Source organism: Hyaena hyaena, unplaced genomic scaffold (genome assembly GCF_003009895.1).
Source record: "Hyaena hyaena isolate Hyena2069 unplaced genomic scaffold, ASM300989v1 scaffold_1508, whole genome shotgun sequence".
Classification (NCBI taxonomy): Eukaryota; Metazoa; Chordata; class Mammalia; order Carnivora; family Hyaenidae; genus Hyaena; species Hyaena hyaena.
Window position 1 is genome coordinate 258,965 of NW_024082142.1, and position 26,292 is coordinate 285,256.

The 26,292-nt window shown below is 39.5% G+C and overlaps 1 protein-coding gene across 8 annotated transcripts in view; it reads left to right on the top strand.

Moving 5' to 3' along the window:
• The window catches only part of PHF8 (PHD finger protein 8), an 84,266-nt gene that overhangs the window by 38,169 nt on the left and 19,805 nt on the right, over positions 1-26,292 (top strand). For 7 of the 8 annotated variants that reach the window (XM_039223930.1, XM_039223931.1, XM_039223933.1 and 4 more), the window contains exons 9-18: positions 2,049-2,136; positions 2,504-2,610; positions 3,918-4,009; positions 6,705-6,794; positions 8,648-8,950; positions 9,711-9,814; positions 14,731-14,909; positions 15,204-15,289; positions 16,012-16,145; positions 16,728-17,041. In XM_039223930.1, coding sequence (XP_039079861.1) covers positions 2,049-2,136; positions 2,504-2,610; positions 3,918-4,009; positions 6,705-6,794; positions 8,648-8,950; positions 9,711-9,814; positions 14,731-14,909; positions 15,204-15,289; positions 16,012-16,145; positions 16,728-17,041 — 1,497 coding nt within the window. The remainder of the gene's footprint in view (positions 1-2,048; positions 2,137-2,503; positions 2,611-3,917; positions 4,010-6,704; positions 6,795-8,647; positions 8,951-9,710; positions 9,815-14,730; positions 14,910-15,203; positions 15,290-16,011; positions 16,146-16,727; positions 17,042-26,292) is intronic. The other variant, XM_039223929.1, reaches the window with a different exon arrangement.

The following is a 26,292-nucleotide window of genomic DNA, read 5'->3' on the forward strand; positions in this document are numbered from 1 at the left end:
CCGGATCATGCGGCAGAAGAAGGGGAAAAATAGTTGGGGAGAGGGAGGGAGGCAAACCACGAGAGACTCTTGAATGCTGAGAACAAACTGAGGGTCGATGGGAGTGAGGCAGAGGGGAAGGGGGGTGATGGGCATGGAGGAGGGCACTTGTTGGGATGAACACTTGGTGTTATATGTAAACCAACTTGACAATAAACTATTTATGAAAATAAAATAAAAATAAAACTTGTTATGCACTCTGCACCTGCAAGTGCTGCTGTATCAAAGAGGGCTCTTTGACTGTCGAGGGCCTTTCCATTCAGGAAGTGTACTTTGAATGGTGTCTCTTGGTCTCTCTTGTTGAGACCTTGGTTATTTTATTTTCCTACTCGTAGTGGTATTTGGGGCTCTCTACCATGTGTACTTTGACTTGTTTCTTGAGGTATCTCTCAAAGTCCTGGGGAGTCTTGGTTTGGAAACTGGCCTCAGTACACCGAGGGCATGGAGAGCAGTTTATATAGAGGCTTTAGTATTCATTCATGTATATTCTGTAGAGGTCTCCACAACCCTTACTCTCTCAAGGCTATGTCCTTGGCCTGGCTGCTGGCTCGGGAATGGTGGCTGGAACGTACATTGCAAGGGCAGGGGATCCAGATTTGTGTTTTAGATACATCACTTAGGGATAAGATGTGGAGGATAGATTTTGGAGATTGAAATTAGTAGAGAGCAGTGGTTGGCAAACACTTTGGACTTAGGACCCCTTTATACTCTTTAGTATTATTGAGGACCCAGAAGGGCTTTTATTTATGTCATCTATATTCATTAATATTTACCATATTATAAATTAAGACTGAGAAATTTAAAAATATTTGTTTAGGGGTACCTGGGTGGCTCAGTTGGTTAAGTGTCTGACTTCAGCTCCGGTCATGATCTCATGGTTCCTGTGTTCAAGCCCCACGTCAGGCTCTGTGCTGACAGCTAGCTCAGAGCCTGGAACCTGCTTCAGATTCTGTATCCCTCTCTTTCTCTGACCCTCCCCTACTCACACTGTCTCTCTGTCTCTCTCGGAAATAAATAAAACATTAAAAGTTAAAAAAATATGTATTTGTTTATTCATGAGAAGTAACAGTAAACTCATTACATGTTAGGATAATTAATAATTTTTATGAAAAATAGCAATTTTCAAACCAAAAAATGCAATGAGAAGAGGGACATCTACATTTTTGTAAATCTTTTTGATGTCTAGATTAATAGAAATTGACTAGATCCTTAATCTGCTTCTGGGTGTTGTGATGTCCTGTCATTTACCCTCTGGAAAACTGCACTGTACACCTGTGAGAGAATGAGGGTAAAAAAGACAAATAACATCTTAGTATGATCATGAGCATAGTTTTGACCTTGCATATGCTCTGAAGGAGTCTCAGGGAGCCTCAGGATTGCCTGGACCACATCTTGAGAACTGCTGGTGTAGAGGGGCCAGTTTAGAGGCTGATGCAAGTAGCCTAGGTGATAGGTAATGACGGATCTTAACCAAGGCGTTAGTAGGATGAATGAATGGGGAAAGAAAGATGGATATGAGAGATATTTAATAGTAAACATTAGAACTTCCCAGAAAGCATTGTAGAGTCAAGGGCAAGGAGAATAACTGAGTTCCAACTAGGTGCACACTGTACACAACCATTCTCTGAAATAAATGGTTAGCTGCAAGATGGCAGACTTTGAACCCAGGTTTGTTGTACATGAAAGCTCTTTGTTTTACCTAGAATAGAGTTGGAAGGGATAGACTTGGTAAGGAGGTAATGCCCTTTTAAGAGATGAAAGAGAAGATGGGTGAGGTATCTACTTGAAGTCGAGAGGAGGAAAGTCAAAAGAGTTTATTAACCTCGTAAGTTGGTCCAGTTTAGGGTTATAATGGTGGCAGAATAGGTGTTGGTAGAGTGCAGGAACTAGAACTTTCTGGGTCACTGGCAGCTGGCTGCTCTAAGGACTTGTGTTTGAGCTGAGTGGGCAGTGATGTCAAGAGGAAGTAAGGTCCTCTGCCAGCTATGATTTTGCCATTTACGCTGCAGGATGGATCCATGCTGTGCTGACCCCTGTGGACTGCCTTGCCTTTGGAGGGAACTTCTTACACAGCCTTAACATCGAAATGCAGCTCAAGTGAGTGCTGAAGCTGTTGTGGTCCCTACTTGGCCATTCCCACCTGCTAGAGTCCTTGGGTTCTTCTGTATAGTGAGAAGTACAGCATAGAAGGAGGCGAGATGATCAGAAGGGAATAGATACTGGCTCCTGATAATGATCAGTGTGAGGATGAATACCCCTTCCTCACTTAGTAGTTTTGTGACTTTGAGCAAGTCACATAACATTTTAGCTCAAGTTTCCTAACCCACAAAGTTGGATCTTACAGGGTAGTTGTGAGGATTAGAGATAATGGATACAAAACATTCAGAACAATACCTGATCATAGTAGGTGCTCAGCTAACAGGATCCTTGTTATAATTTCTATTATTGTGCCTGCTTCCTCTAGAGCCTATGAGATTGAGAAGCGGCTGAGCACAGCAGACCTTTTCAAGTTTCCTAACTTTGAGACCATCTGTTGGTATGTGGGAAAGCACATCCTGGACATCTTTCGAGGTATAGATCCCTGTCCCAGCTGTCTCTTTTGCCCTGTTTCCCTGAGGGGGTGTGTGCGCGCGCATGCGCACACCTGCATGCATGTGCATATAACCATCGCTTCAGTGAAGAAGATATAGTGCTGTTCTATCACCACAGAGTTCTCCCTACTGCTACTCCTTTATAGTCTCCCCCATTCTTTCTCCTTGCACTATCCATACTTTCTGGAAACTGCTGATATGTTTTCCGTCTCTATAATTTTGTCATTTCAAGAATGCTATAAAAGTGGAATCATATAGTGTGTGATCTTTTGAGGCTGACTTTTTTATTTCTAAGTATAATGTATGGTAGAGCATGGATTTTAATTTTATTTAGCAAAGGAGGCTGAGAAAATTGAATTACAGTGAAATTATCCCTATCCCCTGCTAACTAAAGTAAGAAACTCTATCTGGACAGTCTCAGAGTTTCCTGAATGTGCTTCCCATGGGATGAGGACAAGGCCCAGTCCTGACTATGCTGATATCATAGTTCCATAGTTGGTGGAAGCCAAACTGCTGAATTTCTTCTTTTCTGCTTTGAAATGGAGCAGCTCCCTTGCTCAGACCTGAGATTCTTCAAGATTGCTTGGCCATCAGCAATCAGTATTTTAAGAATTACAAAGAATCTCAAAGACCAATGCGTACAGTCTCCTACCTACTACCTCAAACCCTTAATCTGCCACCTAGACAGACTGTTACCTAAGTGTTCAGTCAGAGGGTAGATGATTAACCACTTATTACCTGTTCTGAATAGCTCAATTCAGTAGAAAATTCTGTATTGAGCCTAAATCTGGCTATTTGTCATAACCTCCTCTTGGAGTAACTCAGAGTAAGGGCATTTATTAATGGCCCTTCAGTTCTTTTAGGTGGCAGTCATGGTCCTCCTGAGTGTTTGCATCTTGAAACCCAGGAGACAGAGCACACTTGCAGTGTGGTACAGAGAACATAGGCCTCAGATTCAGTAGACATCACTTCAGTCTTAGCTTTGGCACTTACTAGGTTGTGCCCTTGGTTAAGTCTCTTTGCTTCTCTAAGCCTCATTTTCCTGGACAGTAAAGTGAAGATAATGATGCTTGGGTAGAGGGTGAGAGTAAAGATTAAATGAGATAGTAAGTGTTAAATGCCCAGCATGTAGTAGGTACTTATTAAATGAACACTATTTTAAGAACTGAGGTCTAGAGTTGTGCTTAGAACCCTGAGTGTTTTCTCTGATTGCCTGAAAAAAGAAACAGTTTCTTTGTTTCCCCGCGTGGCTTTATTGACCTTCTGCCTTCCTCCTTCCCCCTTTAGGTTTGCGAGAGAATAGGAGGCACCCAGCATCCTACCTGGTCCATGGTGGCAAAGCTCTGAACTTGGCCTTTAGAGCCTGGACAAGGAAAGAAGTAAATACACTCATTTCTCTACCTCCTTTAGAGTTCTGCCCTCCATAGAGAATGGCTTTGGTTAGATGCTTTGGGGTTGTGGAAGAGACCAGGGAGGCTTGTGGGCTTCTGAGATTAGAATGGAGGACTAGGTTAGGACTCTTTGGATTACATTTTTAAACCTTTCTTTCTGATTATAAAAAAAGTAATACATGCTTACTCTAGAGAATTAGAAAAAATACAGAAGAGTATAAGGAAGGGAATACATCACCTGTAATTTGAACACTCAGAAGGCATTAACATTAGCATGTGGGTGTGTCTTCTTGTCTTTTTTATATGCATTTAAGAAACACGATTGCTATCACTCTATACGTACAATTTTGTATCTGAATTTGTTGGCTTATGTTAATTTTCATGTGTCCTCCAAATTCTCCACAAACGTTTAATAGTTACATGATATTATTTTGCAGAGATATACCATCCGTACCTAACTGCTTGTTTATCGTTGCTTTATTTATTTGGGGGATAGTTATAGAAAAATCATGCAGTGATTATCTGCTTGCATCAGCCTTTGTCCCTCATCTCTTAATTGTTGCTTCAGGGTAGATTCCTAGAAGAGCAATTATTGGCTCAAAGTATATGAAAAAATGTAAGGCTCTTCCTGCACACTGCCAAAATGGCTTTTTAGAAATACACCAATATCCATCTATCCAATTGAATACTAAACAGCTATAAAAGAGATTAAGAAAGTTTTCTCTGTACTGATCTGGAAAGATCTCCAGAATTTGTCAAGTAAAGATGTAGAACCATGTATATAATGTACTTCTTTTTAAAAACTTTTTAACATTTATTTATTTTTGAGAGAGAGAGAGACAGGGCGTGACTAGGGGAGGAGCAGAGAGAGAGGGAGACACAGAATCGGAAGCAGGCCCCAGGCTCTGAGCTGTCAGCACAGAGTCTGACATGAGGCTTGAACTCAAGAACTGTGAGATCATGAGCTGAGCTGAAGTCGGACACTTAACCGACTGAGCCACCCAGGCGCCCCTATAATGTGCTTCTTTATGTGTTAAAAGGTTGTGGGGGGGCAAGAATTATATTTGTATGTGTTTGTATTTGCCTGAAGACACAGTCTGAAGGGATGTAGAAGAAGAGTGGTTACCTGTAGGTGCAGGCTAATGGGACTGATGGCATGGACAAATGTATATTGAAACTTTTCAATATATCTCTTTATATTATTTGATTTTTGAACTATGTAAATGGATTACCTACTCAAAATGTTGACTTTTTAAGAAAAATTTTAAGAAATGCAAAAAAGAGAAGAAATATCAATATGTTCTCATGTATTTGATTTCTTTATAGACTTTTCCCCCTGTATATGGAGACCTTCAGCCATTATAGGCTTAACTTGTACAATGTCTCCATTTCCTGTTGCCAACCTTCCTTCCCCTCAGATATCCTTGTACTTCATGTCTTGGGCCTTCTCTTGCTCTCTGGACTCAACTTCCTAACCTGGAACTTAACCTACTATTCTGTTTCTCCGCATCCCTCAGGTGTGACTGCCTTGTGTTTCATTTCTGACCTTCCCCTCCCCCTCCAGGAAGTGAACTTTGGAGTGACTCTGTCCCAGGAACAACAAAAGGGGTGGGAAGAGTCCTAAAGCACTCTTGCCCTGAGCCACGATGGCCCCAAATAGTGCAGCCAAAGGGAGATAGAGGAGAGTAGGAGACAGATCTGAGGAGCCCATTCTCAAGGAAGAAGTCTTTTTTGAACTGAAGATGACTTCCATGGGAGGTACTCACTCTGACCTTTCTAGAGCCCCTGGGCTGGGCAGAGGGAGCTATTAAATTTATCCAGCTGGATTACATGGGTTCTTGGACCCCACCCCTGCCCAGACACCAAAATAAATAAGGGGAAAAAAGAATCAAACCATGGGAAATAAGAAAGTAATGCTGAGGAGTTTTTATCAGTCCTTCGGATACAGAAGTGAAGTGAAAACTGGTAGAAGAATCACAAGGGCAAAGCTTGGGAGATCTGTCTACATAAAGATATAAATCTTGAGGATTCAAAAAGATTGCAAACAAATTAAAAGAGAGACAACCAAGAGGTCTCAGCCTGGGTTGCTGTTGAGCTAGCCATGGGCCTGTAGCTGTTCAGCACTAAGCTCTGTCCTCACAAGTAAAGAGGCTGGGTTCTCCCCAGGGATCTCCCCAGGGTCCTTGACTTTTTCAGGGGTGTGGCCCAATCCTACCCCTAGTTCCTCACACCTCTTAACACTGCCCTTTATCCGATACAGGTTTTGCAAATATTTCCTTACAGTCTCCGGTTTGTCTTGACAGTGTTTTTGGAAGAGAAGTTTGTATTTTTTATGAAGCCCAATTTATCAGCTGTTTTTCTTTTATGGTTCATGCTTTTTGTATCCTCAGAAATCTTCGTCTAACCCAAGGTCACAAAGATTTTCTCCTCTGTTTTCTTCTAAAGGGGTTGTAGTTTTAGACATTTCAGTCTATGATCCATTTTGAGTTTGTGTGCCTGTGTGTGAGTATGTGGTGCAAGATATGGATTGAGGTTCTTTTTTTGCATATGGATATCCAATTGGTCCACTACCATTTGTTACAGTGACTACCCTTTTTTCTCCATTGAATTACCATGGTACCTTTGTCAAAAATCAGTTGTCCTTTTATGTGTGGGTCTATTCCTCATGCCTTTTGTTTGACAGGCTCTGCCAGACCACGAGGATGAGATTCCGGAGACAGTTCGGACCGTACAGCTCATTAAAGATCTGGCTAGGGAGATCCGCCTGGTGGAAGTAAGAAGCAGGGGAGCAGGGGAGGCATTTGGGAAGGGCCCAAGGCTCAAGTGGCAGGTCAGGCTTCTTCAGTTGACTTGAGAGCTCAGGGGAAGGGTTGGGAAAACCCCACCAAAGATTCTATTTATTCATTCATTTAAATAATTATTATGTGCCTCAAGTGTGCCTCACCTTGGGTTAGGTGCTTAGAATACATAAGTAATTCAGTGTCTTCCCACAAAGAACTTGGAATCCTATAGAGGATCCTGGGTGAAGTTCACTGCCTAAGCCTCAGTTTCCTTGTTTCTAAAGTGGAGATAATTATACCTACTCGGGTTTGTTAAAAGGGTTAAATAAGGTAATATAGGTTGAGCACTAAGTATAGTATTTGGCACATAATAGATATTCAATAAATTCTGATGGTGGGTAGTAATGGGTGGTGGAGGTCATAGTAGTAGTTGTTGTTACTAATATTTTGACTCAGTCTCTGCATTCTACAAAATGATGGTTCTCCCACGTTAAACATGATTACAAAGCCATGTTTCAACAGGTGCTTATACCACGAGGCAGTAAGGTGTAGATGGTAAGAGACTCAGACAAACTTGGGTTCTGGTTCCTGCTCTGTCACTTGCAAGTCTTTCGGAGCCTTAGTATCCTTATCTGTAAAGGGAGAATAACACCACCTTTTCAGAGTCTTGTTAGGATTAAGAGCTAATGTATGTAGAGCCCCTCGCACAGTGCCTGGCAGAGTAAGTACTCAATAAATGTGAGCCATTGTTATTAATAGACTTTGCAGCAAAGAGAGAACTCAGTGTGGGCTGGTGAAGTAGCAGAGGCACCAGAGGAGAATTGGACTTAAGGAAGTTTAAACTTTCCTTTAGCTCAGAAGCTGTCAATTTCCATTTAGCACTCAGGATATAGGCAGTAAAATCCATGCTGAAGGGTGGTCAGAGTGAGCTCCTGGGAGGTTGAGCTTTCTAGCCTCACCGCCTGCAGCATGTTTCACTGCCTACACCATAGCTTACATTGTCCACCTCCTACCTCATTTTCCTCCATTCCCATCTGTCACAGTCCTTCGGAGTTGTTACAAGGCCTACCTTTTCTCCAGCTCTTTGCATTTAAACCAATTTTGTAGATACAAAACTTTGGGCTTGTTAGAAAGGGATTTAGGGATGGATCATGTCTGGTCCATTGGCTTTCAAATATTTTAAAGCAGTGGAACCTTTTTTTTTTTTCCAAATGAGATCCTACATGGAAGCTGAATCAAAGCATAGCTGCTATGAATAAGATAAAAACAAGAGACAAGAGATTTAGAATTCCACATGTTCCTCTTGTTTGCCTTCCACCTACCTCCAGTCTTCAGGGCTCCTCCCAAGAAGTTCAAAGATGCCACAGAGCATCTTTGAAAACCACCTTTCCAGTCTGATCCTTTAATTTACAGCCAAGCAAACAGCCTCAGAGTGTTCAAATCACTTACCTGAGGTCACAGAGCTAGCTAGTAGCAGAATCAGGACCAGAACCTCTCTCCTCTCAAATCCTGCAGTCCTTAGAGTTGGAACCACAGTTTAATACTCAAGTATTTTCTGTCTCATGCCAGCTGCATTTGGAGTCTTTTCTCTCCAATTTTGACAGTATTGCTGGGCTTTTTCTCTGCTCGTCTTCTCCTTACTTGTCAATGGCTGGGTAAAGAAATGCCACCCCGTAAATTCTTGATCACTCATTGTGAAAAAAAACTAGGGTGTGCATCTAGATGTGGAGCATCTGTAAGCCACTTCCATGGCAGTAGTCCCAGTGCCATGAACAGTCCTCTGCTCTTAGCATAGAGAGAACCCTTGAGTAAGCTCTAACCCCCTCATGTACTAACACTCTTGTAGGATATCTTCCAACAGAACGTTGGGAAGACGAGCAATATCTTTGGGCTGCAGAGGATCTTCCCAGCTGGCTCCATTCCCTTAACCAGGCCAGTCCATTCCACTTCAGTATCCATGTCCAGGCTGTCACTGCCCTCCAAAAGTGGTTCAAAGAAGAAAGGCCTGAAGCCCAAGGAACTCTTCAAGAAAGCAGAGCGAAAGGGAAAGGAGAGCTCAGCCTTGGGGCCTGCTGGCCAATTGAGCTATAATCTCATGGACACATACAATCATCAGGCACTGAAGACAGGCTCTTCCCAGAAAGCAAAGGTGGGTGCTGGCCCATGGGTTCAGCCCAGCCCTTTTGGGTCCCTTGGAAGAGCAGGGTATCAAAAGGATTGTCCTCTCTTCCCCACCTCCCTTAGGGCCCCTGGTGTTTGGCTACCAGTCCCACTCATTTAACAGGCATTTATTGAGACCTTGTCTGTGCTGGGCACTGTGATAGGTGCTGTGAATGTAACCTTCAAGAGGCTGACAGGCTAGTGAGAACGGCAGGCATAAAAACGAATGAGTATGATGAGGTATTGTGGATGCCATAATCAAAGGTGTGGGGGGGACCCTGAGACACAGATGGGGGATGATTTTATGTGGGCATATGCTATGATCAGGAGTGCTTCTCCATAAAAATGACACTTGAGCTGAATCTTGAAAGGCTGGATGAGAATGACATTTAAGAACATGGCATATGAACATCAGGTTGGAGTCTTGAACAGGTTCTTAAGAAAAGCCCTTCTCCGGGGCTCCACCTTGCTTCAAGATTGTGGTGCTCTTTGTGGGCATGTGAAGATCCTCTCCCCTCTTTTTAGGGAACACAGTTTACAAGATTGATAGGTTTCCCCTGAGGTAGCCATGCATCCTCAACCTCCTGTTCTTGGAATCATTTGGGGTGGAGGTGGGAAACAGTGTAGCAGAAGGCCTTGGGTCAGGTGATTTTAACAGTGAACTCAACCAGTGAAACCGGAGGGAACTGGTCATCGTGATTCACATGGGAGTCCCAGACAGGTGACAACTGAGCCTCCTCCTTCTGCAGTTCAACATCACTGGTACCTGCCTGAATGACTCAGATGATGACTCGCCAGACTTGGACCTTGATGGGAATGAGGGCCCGCTGGCCCTGTTGATGTCTAATGGCAGGTGAGGTGGGAAGAAGGAATACAGAGATAGTGGGACTGTCGGTGGCAACATGTTACTGAGACCAGGCATGGAATTGGGACCTGGGGCTGGAACATGGGTGGATGGGTGCTTACTGTATTTGGGGAAGGACCCAGATATTATCAGATATCATTGCTTAGTTCAGAGAACCATGGTTGTGTTAGGGGAGAGGCCTAAAATCTAATTGGCAGTTTGAAAAAAATCTTGTATAAGTCCTAGAAATTTCAGCAAGTCAGTGGGTCAGAACCACTGGCAGGGATAAGAGGAAGTATAGAATACTGGTTAAGAGCATTCGTTTTTTATATACTTTTTGCAATTAAATTTTTAGGAATTTTGCAGAAATACTTGCACAGGTATGTAAAGAGAAATGTTCAGTATTCACCGCGTCATTGTTTGTAATAGTAAGTAATTAGGAATCTGTTCATCAGTAAGGATTGGTTAAATGAATTATGGTACATCTGTGGAGTAGAATAGCATGTAGCTGTTAAAAAGAATGAGTTAAATATCTGTTGATATGGAAAGGTGTCCAAGATATTCTTAAGTGAAAAAAATCAGGTTACAAAATAATATATAGTAAGAGTTCCATTTTAATTTTTAAAAATGGTGTGTGTGTACACGTGTGCATGTGTGTATATATGCTTGTGTAGAAAAGTGGCATACAGACTCCTTCCAAAGAGCGCACAAGCAGGGGAGGGGCAGAGAGAAAGAGGAGGACAGAGGATCTGAAGTGGGCTCTATGCTGACAGACACAAGCCCAGTGCGGGGCTTGAACTCACAAACCGTGAGATCATGACCTGAACTGAAGTCGGACATTCAACCGACTGAACCACCCAGTACCCCTTCCTTCATTTTCAATTTAACTTTTTTGAAGAGGTTTAAAATTTAGCTTAAGCAGTTTAAAACTGAAAAAGTACAGAAGAATACCTACTGAAAAATTTTATTCCTGCCCCTCCCTGGTCTCCAGTTCCTCTCCCCATGGACAACCAGTATCAATGATTTTCTTCTAGAGATAATTCTACAGATTCATGCAAATAAGTATATTCATCGTGTATTTTATACTTGTCACATTGAACTTGTAACAGTAGTTCTCTCTGGAAAGTAGGAGAGGGGAGCCAGGAGAAGAAATTTTTACTTCAGTAGCATTTGAATTTTGTACAATGAGCATGTATTACTTTTCCTAAAATAATTTTTAACAGAGCATTTTCTAAAAGGATAAAATAAAAGCATTCACAGCAAAAAGCACGGACTTGGGAATCCGACAATTCCAAGTTTGAATCCCAGCTCTGACACAAATACATCATGTGACTTTGACAAGTTAATTAACCCTCAACCTCAGTGTCCTCATTATATCTCTTCTATAGACAAAGCTTCCTCTCAGGTTGTCGGAGGACTAAATGAGATTATGTATATAAAGTGTCTGGCACATAGTAAATGCTTAATAAATGGTAGCTCTTACAAATAAAATGATGAAGATGAAAGGCGATGGTGGCAGTGGTAGTGATAATGGTGTGAGTATAGCCAGAAGCTAAGTAGGTCATTGGAAACCCTGAAACACAATAGGGAGGCAAAGGCAGAGGAAGACCGTAAGAGTGATCATCTGGACACTCAGAACACCAGACGGGAAGTCAAGAGCCAAGTAAAGTATGACCAGTAGAGGAACACAAGCATCAAGGGTACCTTCATAGCCTTTTTGTAGGAAAAGGTCTTTAGATCCCCGCTTGTCTGAGAAATCAGTGAAAAGGGAGTGTGAGAGCAGGGCAGATTCTGAAAGCAGCAGAGCTGTTCTTGGGGTTTGAGAATCTAGTTATTAAATAATAATAGAGAAACTGTTGAGCATTGTCCACAATCTCCTTGGGAGGAGAAAATTGAAAATCCTAAGAGTCCAACTTATAATGCTGTTGAGGATATAACGAGACATTTTCCCCTTCCCCACTAGTCTTTTTTGGGGTTGCTTCCATCGCTTCCTACAGCTACCAGAGACTGCTGTTATGTCAACCTAAAGAGACAAGGTACAGAAATATTTACAGACAATATATTATGTCTGAGCTTTTCTCCAGAATAATCCAGTATTTTGCAAGGACTGAGGTATAAATGAAACAAGATTGGTTATGTGTTGATAACTGCTGAAACTTAGCTGAATGAAAGGTACATGAGAGTTTTTTATACTTTTATATGTTTATGTTTCACATTTTTCACAATTAAAAGTTAATAAAAAATCAGGGTATAAATAGCTGCCATTTATTGAGCTTCTGCTCAGACTTTAACTTAGCTGTTTAGTACATTACTTAGTCCTCACAACAACCTTGAAGGTAAGTGTTGTTATCCCCATTTTATTAAGGTGGAGACTGAGGCCCAGAGAACTTAATTATAAGATTAACTACCATTGGACACTTGGCATGTGTTGGTCTCTTCATTAGCTCATTTAATCCTCCTAAAACCCTGTGGGGTAGAAAACAGGTCAGTTTAATGTCAGCCAATTTACTGAAGGCCAGTTCACCAAATGACTGCTGAATGTATCAAGTATACTGATTTACCAAAAACTGGTTTCTTTTTAACTATAAGGTTTATTTCAGTGTGTACTGGTTAATATTGTTTACCATATGTAACAGGATTATTTAAGCCATTTTAAAATTTTTAATATTTTGCATTTCCTTCATATATATGTGTGTATATATATAATTTATTTTGAGAGAGACAGAACGTGTGTGCAAGCAGGGGAGGGGCAGAGAGAGAGGAAGAGAGAGCATCTCAAGCAGGGTCTGCACTGTCAGCACAGACTCCCACGTGGGGCTCAAACTCACAAACCATGAGATCATGACCTGAGCCAAAATCGAGACCGATGCCCAACTGACTGAGCCACTCAAGCACCCCCTTTATATATTTTAAACAGCTTTTTTTGAGGTATAATTTATATACCATACCTGCTTTAAGTATACAATTAAATGGCTTTTAGTAAATTTAAAGAACGTGCAACTATCATCACAATCCAATTTTAGAACATTCCTATCACCCCAAAAAGATACCTCATGCTCACTTACACTTAGTCCTTTGGTTCTCTTCTCCAAGCGTGAGCAACCACTAATCTACTTGCTGTCTCCGTAGATTTGCCTTTTCTAGACATCTCATATAAATGGAATAATATAATATGTGGTCTTGTATGTTTGGCTTCTTTCACACAGCATAATGTTTTTGAGGTTCATCCATGATATAGTATGTATCATGAATTGGTTCTTTCCTACTGCTGAATAGTATACCATTGTATGGATATACCATATTTTATTTATCCATTAACTAGCTGACAGTCACTTGGATTGATTCCACTTTTTGACCAATAAGAATAATGGTCAAATGCTATGAGCATTTTCTACAAGTTTTTATATGGGCATATGTTTTCATTTCTCACTTAGGAGTAAAATTTTGGATCATATGATAACATTATGTTTAACTGTTTAAGAAACTGCCACAATTTATTCCAAAGTGTCTGTACCACTTTACATTCCCACCAGCAGTATACTGGCTAACAATTGTTATTGTCTGTGTTTTTTATTACAGCCATTCTAATGGACATTAAGTGGTATCTCATTGTGGTTTTGATTTGCATTTCCCAATAACTACTGATACTGAGCATCTTTTTGTGTGATTACTGGGCATTTGTATATCATCTTTAGAGAAATGTCTATTCAAATCTTTTGCTCATTTTTAAATTGGCTTCCTTGTCTTATTAATTGAGTTCTAAAAGTTATTTAAATATTCTGGATACAAATCCTTTTCCAAATAAATGACTTGTAAATATTTCCTCCCAGTCTATGGCTTGTCTTTTCATTTTCTTTTTTTTTTTTTTCTGGTTTTTCCTTATTTCTTTAAATACAATTTACTTTCAGATTGGCTTACATACAACACCCAGTGCTCATCCCAACAAGTGCCCTCCTCGATGCCCATCACCCACTTTCCCCTCTCCTCCACCCCCATCAACCCTCAGTTTCTTCTCTATTTAAGAGTCTCTTATGATTTGCCTCTCTTCCTCTCTGTAACTTTTTCCCCATCCCTTCCCCCATGGTCTTCTGTTAAGTTTCTCAAGATCCACATATGAGTGAAAAATACAATATCTGTCTTTCTCTGACTGACTTATTTCACTTAGCATAATACCCTCTAGTTCCATCCACATTGCTGCAAATGGCAAGATAGCCTTTTCATTTTCTTAATGATATCTTTTGAAGCACAAATGGTTTGAGTTTTACTTAATCCCAGATAACAAAGATACTTTCCTGTATTTGTTTCTAGAAGTTTTATAGTTTTAGCTTCACATTTATCTCTAGGATCCATTTTGAGTTAATTTTTGTATATGATGTGGGGTAAGAATCCACATTCATTTCTTTGCATGTGATATAGTTATCTTAGCACCATTTGTTTAAAAAAACCATCCCTTTTCCCACTGAATTGTGTTGGCTCCTTTGGCAGGAAGAACTGACCATAAATTTAAGGGTTTAGTTCTAGACTCATAGCTCCATTCCATTGATGCATATGTCTGTCCTAATTGCTAATATGACACTACCTTGATTACTCTTGCTTTATAGTAAATTTTGAAACCATACCCATCGCCCCCCACCCCATCTGCCCTAAGTTTGTTCTCGGCGTTCAAAAGTCTCTCATGGTTTGCCTCCTGAAACCGAATAGTAAAAGTCCTCCAACTCTGTTCTTTTTCAAAATTCATTTGCCCATGTTAAGTCCTTTGTATGTCTATATACCTTTTAGTATAAGCTTACTAATTTCTACAAAAGAAATTAGCTGGGTTTTGATAAAGATTGCATTGAATCTATAGACCAGTTTGGGAGTGGGAGCTTGCCATCTTAAGATATTGAATGTGACTGTTTTTATGCTCTCCTTCTCTTTCTTTTTAGTGCCAAGAGGGTAAAGAGCTTATCCAAGTCTCGGCGAGCCAAGCTCCCAAAGAAGGCAGATAGGGCTAGGCTGGTGGCGGAACAGGTGATGGAGGATGAATTTGACTTGGATTCAGATGATGAACTGCAAATTGACGAGAGATTGGGAAAGGAGAAGGCGACCCTGATAATAAGACCAAGTGCGTACCTATTCTTTCTTGTTCCTTCCCTGCCCATTTCACATTTTGTTTCTGGTACCCTGGATAGACCAAAGGCCTTAGGCCTGAGCTTGTTGACATTCTGATTTACAAGCTCTTTAGGCCTCCATGTATTCTTTGCTCTAGAGATTTATTTATAAACCATTTCCAAACCTCCCTAAATTAGTTGTCTGTGGTCATTACTTTTAGGAAAATTATAGTCTTACTTTTTCCCCTGGGTGTTTGACTCAGATGCTAATCTTAGCTTCACGATAAGTGCATTTCATTATTTTCTAGAATTTCCTCGAAAGTTGCCCCGTGCAAAGCCTTGCTCTGACCCCAACCGAGTTCGTGAACCAGGAGAAGTTGAGTTTGACATTGAGGTAGGAGCCTGCTCTGTGTCTAATCTTCTGCCATTCTGGTTACAGAAACAGAAGACTGATTGTCATTCTTGTTGCGGGTAAAAAGATATCTTATGCATTCAATTCCTATAATAGTTATTAAGTGAAAGTTTGTGTGCTAAGTGCAGCTAAGCATGTAACTGGAAGATTATAATTTAGTCGACATATTTTAAAAATCCTTTAATGCAGCAAGCCTGAGTGGCTCAGTCGGTTAAATTTCCAACTCTTGATTTTGGCTCAGGTCATGATCTCACAGTTTGTGAGATTGAGCCCTACATCACATTCTGCACTGACAGCATGGAGCCTGCTTGGGATTTCTCCCTCCCCATCTTTCTCTGCCCCTCCCCCACTCATACTCTGTCTCTAAACAAACAAACAAACATTTAAAAAATCTTTTAATGCTGGGTAGAAGAAAAAGCACTACAACGCAGCAGAAGGAGTATCTGATTTGGAATATCTGATTATGACATTACACAAATTATTTACTGAGCCTTAGCTTCCTTATCTATAGAATAGGAGTTACAATACCTACCTCACAAAGATGCTGTGAAGATTAAAATGAAAGAGTGAATATTCTGCTTAGGACTTGGTCTATACTTGGTGCTTGGAAGTTACTAGTATCTGGAGTGAAAATGTCAACACTGTATTAGGGCCTAACTAGACCAACCCTCAGCAGCTGAGGTGATATCCTCTTTTCCCAACAGGAGGACTATACAACAGATGAGGACATGGTAGAAGGGGTTGAAGGCAAGCTTGGGAATGGGAGTGGTGCTGGTGGAATTCTTGATCTGCTCAAGGCCAGCAGGCAGGTGGGGGGACCTGACTATGCTGCCCTCACGTGAGTATTGGCTTTGATCTCCCCTTTCAGGTGATCAGACAGCATACCCTTCCACCCCCACCCAAAAGGCTAGATCAACCAATCAGCAGATATTCATCAGCACATTTAAAGGGATAAAGAATTAGCAAGGGCATTTGGGCTCAGAGACTAAAATAGATATGAAATCTGTCCTGGGGAACTTAAGATCTGACAGAGAGTGGATGTATATATAGACTTCAAAAGGGATCCAATTTTGGGACTTGGAAGAGACATGGAAGAAAACTGGGCATTTTATGGGCCTTGTTTTAAAATAACAAAAGAATTCAGCATGGGTGATCAGTGAGAGAGGGGCACCCCTCTTTTTGCCACCTTCCTTGCTGTCTGCAGAAAGACGAGGCAAGAAGGACTGGCTTTTACGTGAAAACAGTCTTTGATATACTATCTTGAACCGTTGGTTTGATTTCTGTTTTCTCATCTGGAATGGTTCTCTCCTTCCTCCCACCCTAAGCTCCACTATTGTCCCTCCTCCCTGACAGTTCTGATGATGAGTTTCCTCTGACAACTAGAGAAACTCCTTCAGCATTTCTCCTCTGTCCCTTGCAGCGAGGCCCCTGCCTCTCCCAGCACTCAGGAGGCCATCCAGGGCATGCTGTGCATGGCCAACCTGCAGTCCTCATCATCCTCACCAGCTACCTCCAGCCTGCAGGCCTGGTGGACTGGGGGCCAGGACCGAAGCAGTGGGAGCTCCAGCAGTGGGCTGGGCACAGTGTCTAGCAGTCCTGCTTCCCAGCGCACCCCAGGGAAGCGGCCCATCAAGCGGCCAGCATACTGGAAAACCGAGAGCGAGGAGGAAGAAGAGAATGCCAGTCTGGATGAACAGGACAGCTTGGGAGCATGCTTCAAGGATGCAGAGTATAGTAAGGGTCCAGGCGAGAAGCGCTCCCCCTAGCCCCAGTCTCAAACCCAGTCCCAATCCAGAACAGCTTGGGACAGTAGTGAGCAAAAACCTTCCCTTAAGCCTGATACTTGCTTTCTCTGAGCCATGTTTTCTGAATCTGTAAAATGGAAATACCTACAGGTTGATTCAAGAATTAGAGATGGTACTTATATAGAGCACCTGGCACATTGTCTTGCTCATGGAAGACCCTCAGAAAATGGTAGCCATTATAATTAGCTATCATCCATTTTTAAAATTGTCTAACCTCCTTTGCTGGGAACTCTTTTTTCCCTTCTTGCCTGTTTTACCTCCATCACTTCCACTTCTCTGTTTGGTTTATCCCTTGCAAAGGTCTATAATGACCTTTCAGTGGGCTTTTTACATTTAAGAGATGCCGTTTTTTAAAGCTAAGATTTATTAAGTACTACAATATGGAAAGCACTTTTTTTATATAGTGCAGCTGACTTTAATGTGGGTTTTGTTTTAATGCTAGTTTTTTTTTAAAATTCTCATTGACCAAAATTCAAACAAGATGGAGAAAGCAAAAGAGCCCTTTGACTAACACTTCCTTCTCTGAAGAAGGTTATGGACACAAAGATAGGGTTTCGTGTAGTATACATGGTTCTACAACTTGCTTGGACATCTCTCAATATCAGTACATGGAAATTTATCTACTTGATCAATACATTGAGATCTCCCTGTTGCATAGTAGCCTATAGCATAGATGTGCCATCATCTGTTTAACCGTTGCCTTCTGATTAACATTTAAGTTGTTTCTGATTTTTTAGTTTGACTAACAATGCTCCAATGAAAATGCTTATAAATAACTCTTGGTGCCTATTTGCCAGCTAACATTTCTGTAGGGTAGCTAGACCTACCTACAGTTGAAAGGTATATACAAAATAAGTGTTAATAGTGCTAAGTTTCCCCTCCACAAGGGCCAGTATATGAGCAGTGTATGAGACATACCTGTTTCCCCACCATCCTACCAAATGTGGATATTATCAGTCTTCTTAATTTTTTGCAAATCTGAGATCAAAAGAAATGGTGTTTCAGTTTGTTTTATATGGTTATTGGCTCTTCTTTATTTCTTTTCTGTGAATTGATTCATTCTTCCCCCCATTTTTCTATTAAGATGTTGGTTTTTTTATTGATATGTAGGAGTTCTTTATATATTCTAGATAGTGGTTTTTTTTAAATATATATTCTGGAAATGTTGCAAAATTTTTTCTTTTAATCCGTTGCTTGTATTTATGGTGTCTTTTAGCCTGTAGAAGATTTCAGTTTTTACATGGCATCTTTATCAATTTTTTTTTGTATTTTATGTCTTGTATAAGAAGACTTATATTTTTACATAAAACGTGTATAGAAGTCAAAATTGTATCTCTTTCTCTGGAATTAAGTTTTATGAATTGTAGGAGGTAAGAATCTAATGTGTTTTTTTTCCATATGGATAGTTATATGCCCTGGCACCATTTATTGACTGGTTCATCATTATCCCCCTGGTTGAAGTTCCGCTTTTGTCATAAACTAAATTCCCATGTGTATGTGTATGTGGATGTGTTTTTCTACTCTATTCCCAGTTCTGACCCTTAATAGCTATGTGACATTGGGCAAACTAGTTAACCTCTCTGTGCCTCTCTAATACTACCTACCTCATAGGTTGTTGTGAGGATTAAATGAATTAATCTATATAAAGCACTCAGAACATTGCCCAACACATGCTAAGTGCTTTGTGTTAGATATTATTAATATTTTTCTATTCTATAAAATTTGTCCTTTCCTGTTGTGATAGCACATATATGGGTTAGTTACTATGGGCCTTGTGTCTGATAGGGTAGATCCCCTCTGCAGAACTTAGACCTAAGGAGAGGACTAATGCTCAGCAAGCCCATCATCTCTGAATAGAGCTGTGACTGGTCTTAGGGGCCTGCCAAGTCTACCTTCAGCAGACAGTCATATCAGCCTACAGCTAAGACATCTGCCCCTGGTCTAACTACTCCCCTTTGTTCCCTGCTTTACCCAGCAACATGAGAAAGGCAGTTTAACAAGGAGATACTGACCTACTTGTTCTTATTTTTCCCGAATTTGTGGGTCATATATTGAGTTTTTTCTATTCCAGATGGATTTTAGAATCAGCTTGTCAAATTCCATAGAAAATTCTATTAGGATTTTTTTTTATTAGGATTGCATGGCATTTGTAGATAAATTTATGGAGACTGACATCTTTCATCAGAGAGGCCTTTCTGCTCTAAAGGGATGTATGTATTCTTGAAAAACTTCATGTCCTGAAAATGTATACACTAAAAATAATAGGGCTTACAAGAAAAAGAGGGTTAGGGGCACACACCTCAAAGTCTCTGTGGCTTTGAAGCCAAACACCCAAATAATGGCAGTCCTAATAATAATCCTTGCCCAGTTAGCAAGGCATTGGCATTTGCACTTAGCATCAGAATCAGTGGTTTCTTTGTAGCCTCAAACCTTGGACTCAGTCTTTTTCCTTCCAGATGTGGGTTCTTGAGGGCATTTGCTTAAAAATAGGTACCAGCTTCATCAAATTAAAATCTAATCCAGGGTCTAGTCTTCAGCAGTCTTTTTGTCTTTTTTAAACATAGGCCAAATGTCTCCACAACTTCTTCATCTCTTTTCTTAGCCATCCTCCTCTCCCACTGGAGCTTCATTTTGTAGGAAACAAAGGCACCATTTGTTCTTCCTCTAGTGGGAGGCACTATTGCAGGATTTTCAGCTTTTGTCTGTAGGTATTCATGTATTGTTAAGGCTTTCTCTGTAGTTGTGAGAAAATTCATCCCTGATTGGTTAAAAATAACATGCCAAAGAAAATTGCTTTGGAGCCAGTATAACTTCTGGATGGCTTTGATGTCATTTGGCCATGAGCAGTCACAAAACAGGCTGTCTCGTCCTGTCTTCGAACATGGTCTCTATTCATACGGGTTTTCTTGTATATCTCTTCAGTTTATTTACTAGGTGTTTTATAATTTGGTTCCTATTGAAAGTGGCATCTTTTTATCTATTACATTTTCCATTTGGCTGTTGCTAGTATGCACAAAAAGAATTGATTTGTGCGTTTTGATCTTGTATTGGGTTACCTTACTGTGCTTTTAGTGGTTCTGTTAATGTTTCAGTTAATTGCTTGGGCTCTTGAAAGTAGATGATCTGTGTCCCCCGTCTTAGTCTGCGAGCCCTGCCATAACAAAATGCCACGGACTGGATGGCTTAAACAACAGACATTTGTTTTCTCGTGGTTCTGGAGGCTGTAAGTCCAAGATCAAAGTACCAGCAGTATTAGGTTCCCCTGAGGCCTCTCCTTGGCTTTCAGGTGATCACCCTCTTACTGCTTCCTCACCTGATCTTCCCTTTGTGAACACGGGCGCCTGATGTCCCTGTGTACATCCTAATCTCTTCTTAAAAGGACACAGTCAAATTGGATCAAGGCCCACCCTAGTAGCCTCATTTTAACGGAATTATCTCTTTGAAAGCCTTATCTCCAAATACAGACATATTCTGAGGTACTGGGGATTAGGAATTCAACATATGAAGTTGGGGGGCAGGACACAATTTAGCTCATATCCCTTTTCTTTCTAGTATTCATAGCTCTAGATTTTTCTAGTTTTATCACACTGTTGAGTATTAACAGTGAAAGGGGGCATCCTTATATTGTTTCTGACTTTAAAGGTAATGCTGCCAGTATTCCTCCACTCAATACATAGGGTTCTCTGTAGGTCTCTGATAGGCTGTGTTCATGAAGTTCAGAGGAGTATCGATCTCTAGTTTGAGAGGTTTTTGGGTTTTTTTAAATCAGAAATAGAATTAGGTTTTGGCAAATGGTTTTTGGCATCTTTTGATTATAAACACATAGTTTTTCTCTGTTAATTTCTTTTATTTAAAAAAATTTTTTTAAATATTTTATTTATTTCTGAGAGAGAGAGAAGGAGACAGCGTGAGCAGGAGAGGGTCAAAGAGAGAGGGAGACACAGAATCTGAAACAGGCTCCAGGCTCTGAGCTAGCTGTCAGCACAGAGCCCTCTGCGGGGCTCGAACCCACGAACCGTTAGATCATGACTTGAGCCGAAGTCAGACGCCTAATGGACAGAGCCACCCAGGCGCCCCTAATTTCTTAATGGCAGTATACGGTAATAGAATTACTGATTTTGATTTGACATTTCCTTCTTGGGATTGGCTGTACTTGATCATGGTGTTTAACACTAGTTTGTTTATTTAGTTCATTTGACTACTAATCATCTTGTTTGTTTACTATTAATTTCTGGTTTTATTTTATTCCTTCTTAATGTTCTTTGCATAATACCTCAAGTTGAAAGCTCTGTTCCTTTCTTTTCAGTCTCTTTTCCCTTTTGATAAAGTGTTTTTTAAATTTTATTTTTCAAATCAGCACGAAGTAAAATTGGCTTTGCTGGCATACATGTTTAGATTCTTGTAACTACCACCACAGTGAGCATACAGAACCTCCTCACACTCCCTTATGTTGTCCCTTGGTAGCCATGGCCTCCCTCTACCCTAACGCCTGGCAACCACCGATTTCATCTCCATCTCTGTAGTTTTGGCCTTTGCCAGAATGTTATGTAATAGAGTTACACAGTATATAATATTTTCAGATTAACATCTATTATTCAATATAGATGTTGTTATATATCAATAGATTGTTCCTTTTTATTGTTGTTGTCCATTGTATACCAGTTTCTTTATCCATTTACCCATTGAAGGACATTTGGGTTGTTTACACTTTGGATGAGCTGCTGTGAACATTCATTTACATAAATGGCTTTTGTGTGAACATGAGTTTTCATTTTTCTAAGGTAAATGACTTAGATGGGATTCCTGGACTGTACAGGCAGTGGATAAGAAATGGCCAAGATGTTTCCCAGAGTGGTTGTGCCACTTTATATTCCTACCAATAATGTGTGAGAGTTCTAATTGATCCACATACTTGTCAACACTTGGTATTGTCATTGTATTTATTTTAGCCATCCTAATAAGTGTATAGTGATAGCTCATTTAATAGCTTGTCTAATGTCTAATGATGTATCAGTTGACCATTCATGCATCTCTTTTTTGAGATGTCTTTAAATAGACACTTCAAATGACTTGCCTATATTTTTTGTTGAGGTATAATTAATATAGAGTGTTATATTAATTTCAGGTATACAATATAATGACTCAAGAATTCTATACATTACTCAGTGCTCTTTAAGATAGGTATACTCTTAATCCCCTTTATCTATTTCACCCATTTCCCATAACCACCTCTCCTGGCAACCACCAGTTCTCTGTGTTTAAGATTCTGGTTTTTTGTTTGTCTCTTTTCTTCTTTGTTTGTTTGTGTTGTTTCTTAAATTCCACACTTGAGTGAAATCATATGGTATTTTCTTTCTCTGACTTATTTCTCTTAGCATTATACTCTGTAAGTACCTCCACACTGTTGCAGATGGCAGGATCTCATTCTTTTCTATGGCTGAGTAATAGTCCAGTGTGTGTGTGTGTGTGTGTGTGTGTGTGTGTGTGTGTGTAATACCACATGTTCCTTATTAATTGATCTGTGGATGGACTGGTCTGTGGTTGAGTTGCTTCTTTATCTTTATAAATAATGCTGCAATAAACACAGAGGTGCATATATCTTTTCAAATTAGTGTTTTTATTTTCTTTGGGTAAATACCCAGTAGTGACATTATTGGATCATATGGTAATTCAATTTTTAATTTTTTGAGGAAGCTTCATATTATTTTCCACAGTGGCCACACCAATTTGCATTCCCATAAGAGTTCCCTTTTCTCCACATCCTTCCCAACAGTTTTTATTTCTTGTCTTTGATTTTTAGTCATTCTGACAGATGTAAGGTGAGCTCATTATAGTTTTTGTTTGCATTTCTCTGAGGATTAGTGATGTTGAGCATTTTTCATGTGTTAATCATTTTAAAGTGTACAATTCAGTGACATTTAGTGCATTTACAGTGTTCTGCAACCAGTGCCTCTCTCTGTTACCAAGACATTTTCATCACCTCAGAAAAAAAACCCATATCTATTAAGTGATGGTTACCCATGCTGCCCCCTACCTTCACCCCCTAGTAATCACTAATCTGCTTTCTGTCTGCTTGCTTTCTTGCTCAGTATAGATATTTCATATAAAGGTAATCATGAAATATGTGACCTTTTGTGTCTGGCTTATTTTGTTTAGCATAAATGATTTCATGGTTCGTCTAAGTTGTAGCATTTATCAGTATTTTGTTCCTTTTTATGGATGAATAGTACTCCATTGTATGGGTATGCCACAGTTTGTCTGTGCATCTGCTGATGGGCATTTGGGTTATTTCCATCTTTTGGCTATTATGAATAATGCTGCCATAGACATTTCTATGTGGATATGTGGCTATGTGGATATGTGGCTATGTGGTTATGTTTTCATTTGTCCTGAGTGTATACCTAGGAATAGAATTGCTACGTCATATGCCAGTTTTGTGTTTAACTCTTTGAGAAATCACCAAACTATTTCTACAAATGACTGTAAGACAATTGGCATCTTAGGTATATTGAATCTTCTAATCTATGTATATGGTATGTTCCTCTGTATTTAATCTTTTTAAAATATCTTTCATCAGTGTTTTATAGATTTTACATACAGATCCTCTACATGTTTTGTTAGATTTATCCCAAAGTTCTGTATTTTTTGGAGCTATTATGAATGGTACCTTTTTTAACCTTTGGTTTCCAATTTTTAAGGCGCATATATATATATATATATATATATATATAGTGTGTGTGTGTGTGTGTGTGTGTGTGTGTGTTGGCCTTGTATCCTGCAACATTGGTATATTCACTTATTCTAGGAATTTTAAAAATATATTCTTGGGATTTTTTATATAGATAATCATGTCATGTGCAAATATGGACAGTCTTAATTCATTTTGTTCTAATCTGTAAGTATTTTATTTCTTCTTGCCTTTTTGTTGTGGCTAGAATTTCAAGCACTGTGTGGTGAGAGTGAACACCCTTACCTTGTTTCCAATGTGAGGGGGAAAGCACTCAGTCTTTTCACTGTTATGATGTTAGCCATAGGTTATCAGGTTAAGGAAGTTCATTTCTATTCCTATTTTACTGAGAGTTTGTTCATGAGTGGGTGTTGAATTTTTCCCAGTGCTTTTGTTCTATCAATGGATATGATCATGTGGTTTTTCTTCTTTTGTCTATTAATATGGTAGGTTGCATTGACTGATTTTCAAATATTGAACCAGACTTAAAATTACAGACTTAATCTGTTTATATATTACTGGATTCAGTTACTAGAATTTCACTGAGGACTTTTGTGTCTATGTTTATGATTGATACTGGTCTGTCATTTTCTTTTCTTTTACTCTCTTGACTTCAGTTTTGGTATCAGGGCAATGCTGGCCTCAAAGAATGAGCTGGGAAATACTCCCTTCTCTTCTATTTTGTGGAAGTGGTTGTGTAGGTTTTTTTTCTTTTTCAAATGTTTAGTTGAATTTGTGAGTGAAACCACCTGTGCCTAGAGACTTCTTTTTCAGGTTTTAACTATGGTTTTATTTTCCTTAGTAGGTATAGAATTATTCAGGTTATCTATTTTTTCTTGGGTGAGTTTTGATAGTTTGTGTCTTTCAAGGAATTGGTCCATTTCAGCTAAGTTGTAGAATTTATGGGTACCGAGTTGTTTGTAGTATTCTCCTATTATCCTTTTAATGTCTGTGATATCTTTAGTATCTGCCTTTTTAGTCTTGATATTAGTAATTTGTGCCTCATCTTTTTTTCCTTTGTCATTCTTGCTGGCATTTTATCCATTTTATGGGTCTTTTCAAAGGACCTACTTTTGGTTTTATTTAATATTTATAATGATTTGTTTCATTACTCAGGATTTAGTCTATGTTGATAATTTTGCACTGTGAACTTGAGAAGAATGTATATTCAACTATTGTTGGGTTGAGTGTTCTAAAAATGTCAATTAGATCAAGTTGATTGATGGTGGTGTTCTATATCTTTGCTGATTTTCTGTCTACTTGTGTCAATTACTGAGAGAAGTGTTAAAGTCTCCCAAGTAGAATTAAGGATTTGTCTATTTCCCTTTTTAGTTCCATAAGTTTCTACTTCATGTACTTGGAAGCTCTGCTGTTAGGTGCGTCCACATTTAAGATTGTTATGCCTTCTTGTCGAATTCACCCTCTTGTCATTATGTTATTTCCCTTTATATTCCAGCTAGTTTTCCTTGGTCTGAAGTTACTTTGATAATATAGTCAATCCAGCTTTCTTTAATTAATGGTATGATATATCTATTCCTTCCTTCTTGCCTTCCTTCCTTCCTTTTTATTCATTCATTCATTTATTCATTGATTCATTTATTTTTATCATGACCCAAAACTCAGCCTGTATCACTTATCTTTGGTACCCAAGTGATACTTGATTCACATCCATACAGAATTAAGAGAGAAAAAAAAAAAACTTGAATCTGTCCTCACTGCTAGTCACTAAAATAATTCAGAATAAGATGAGGCCTCATTTCTCTCAACTAAACCGAGAGGAAACTGGTATTCATTGTTTGAAAATAAAGAAAGGAAAATAAGCTTCTAAGATTGAACTAACTCATTCATTGGAGGTCAGGAAACATCTGTACCCCTCACTTATCAGCAGAAAAATGCAAATGGATACAACCACATAATCACTTAGTGTAATTTAGAATTCTGACTTCACTGCTTACAGGGATGTTGCAGGACCATACTGGTGCAGTCTGGTGGACAATAACATTAATCACGAAATCTCATTGTGTAACATGTAGCCCAGAAAACGTCTCTCACAAATCCATCAGGAGATAGTTATGCCAGTATTCCTGTAGGCGGCCTTGATGCCATCTCTCGGGGAAAGAAGTCAAAGGTGGTAAATGTTAGCACAGTCAGAAATAATGAGCTAGATTTACACACAGAAACATACAGATTTCAGATGTAGCACTGAATAAACTAAGAAACAATGGCATTTCAACAAATTAAAAATGTACACAATGGTAGGTATTTTTCAGGGAAAATTAAGTTACTGTTCTTTTATTTTATTATCTATATGATTGCACTTAAAGTGAGTTTTTTGTAACCAGAATTTACTTGAGTTCTGTGGTTTGTTTTTTTTTTTTTTTTTTACAAATAGTTTATTGTCAAATTAGTTTGCACATAACACTCAGTGTTCATCCCCACAAGTGCCCTCCTCC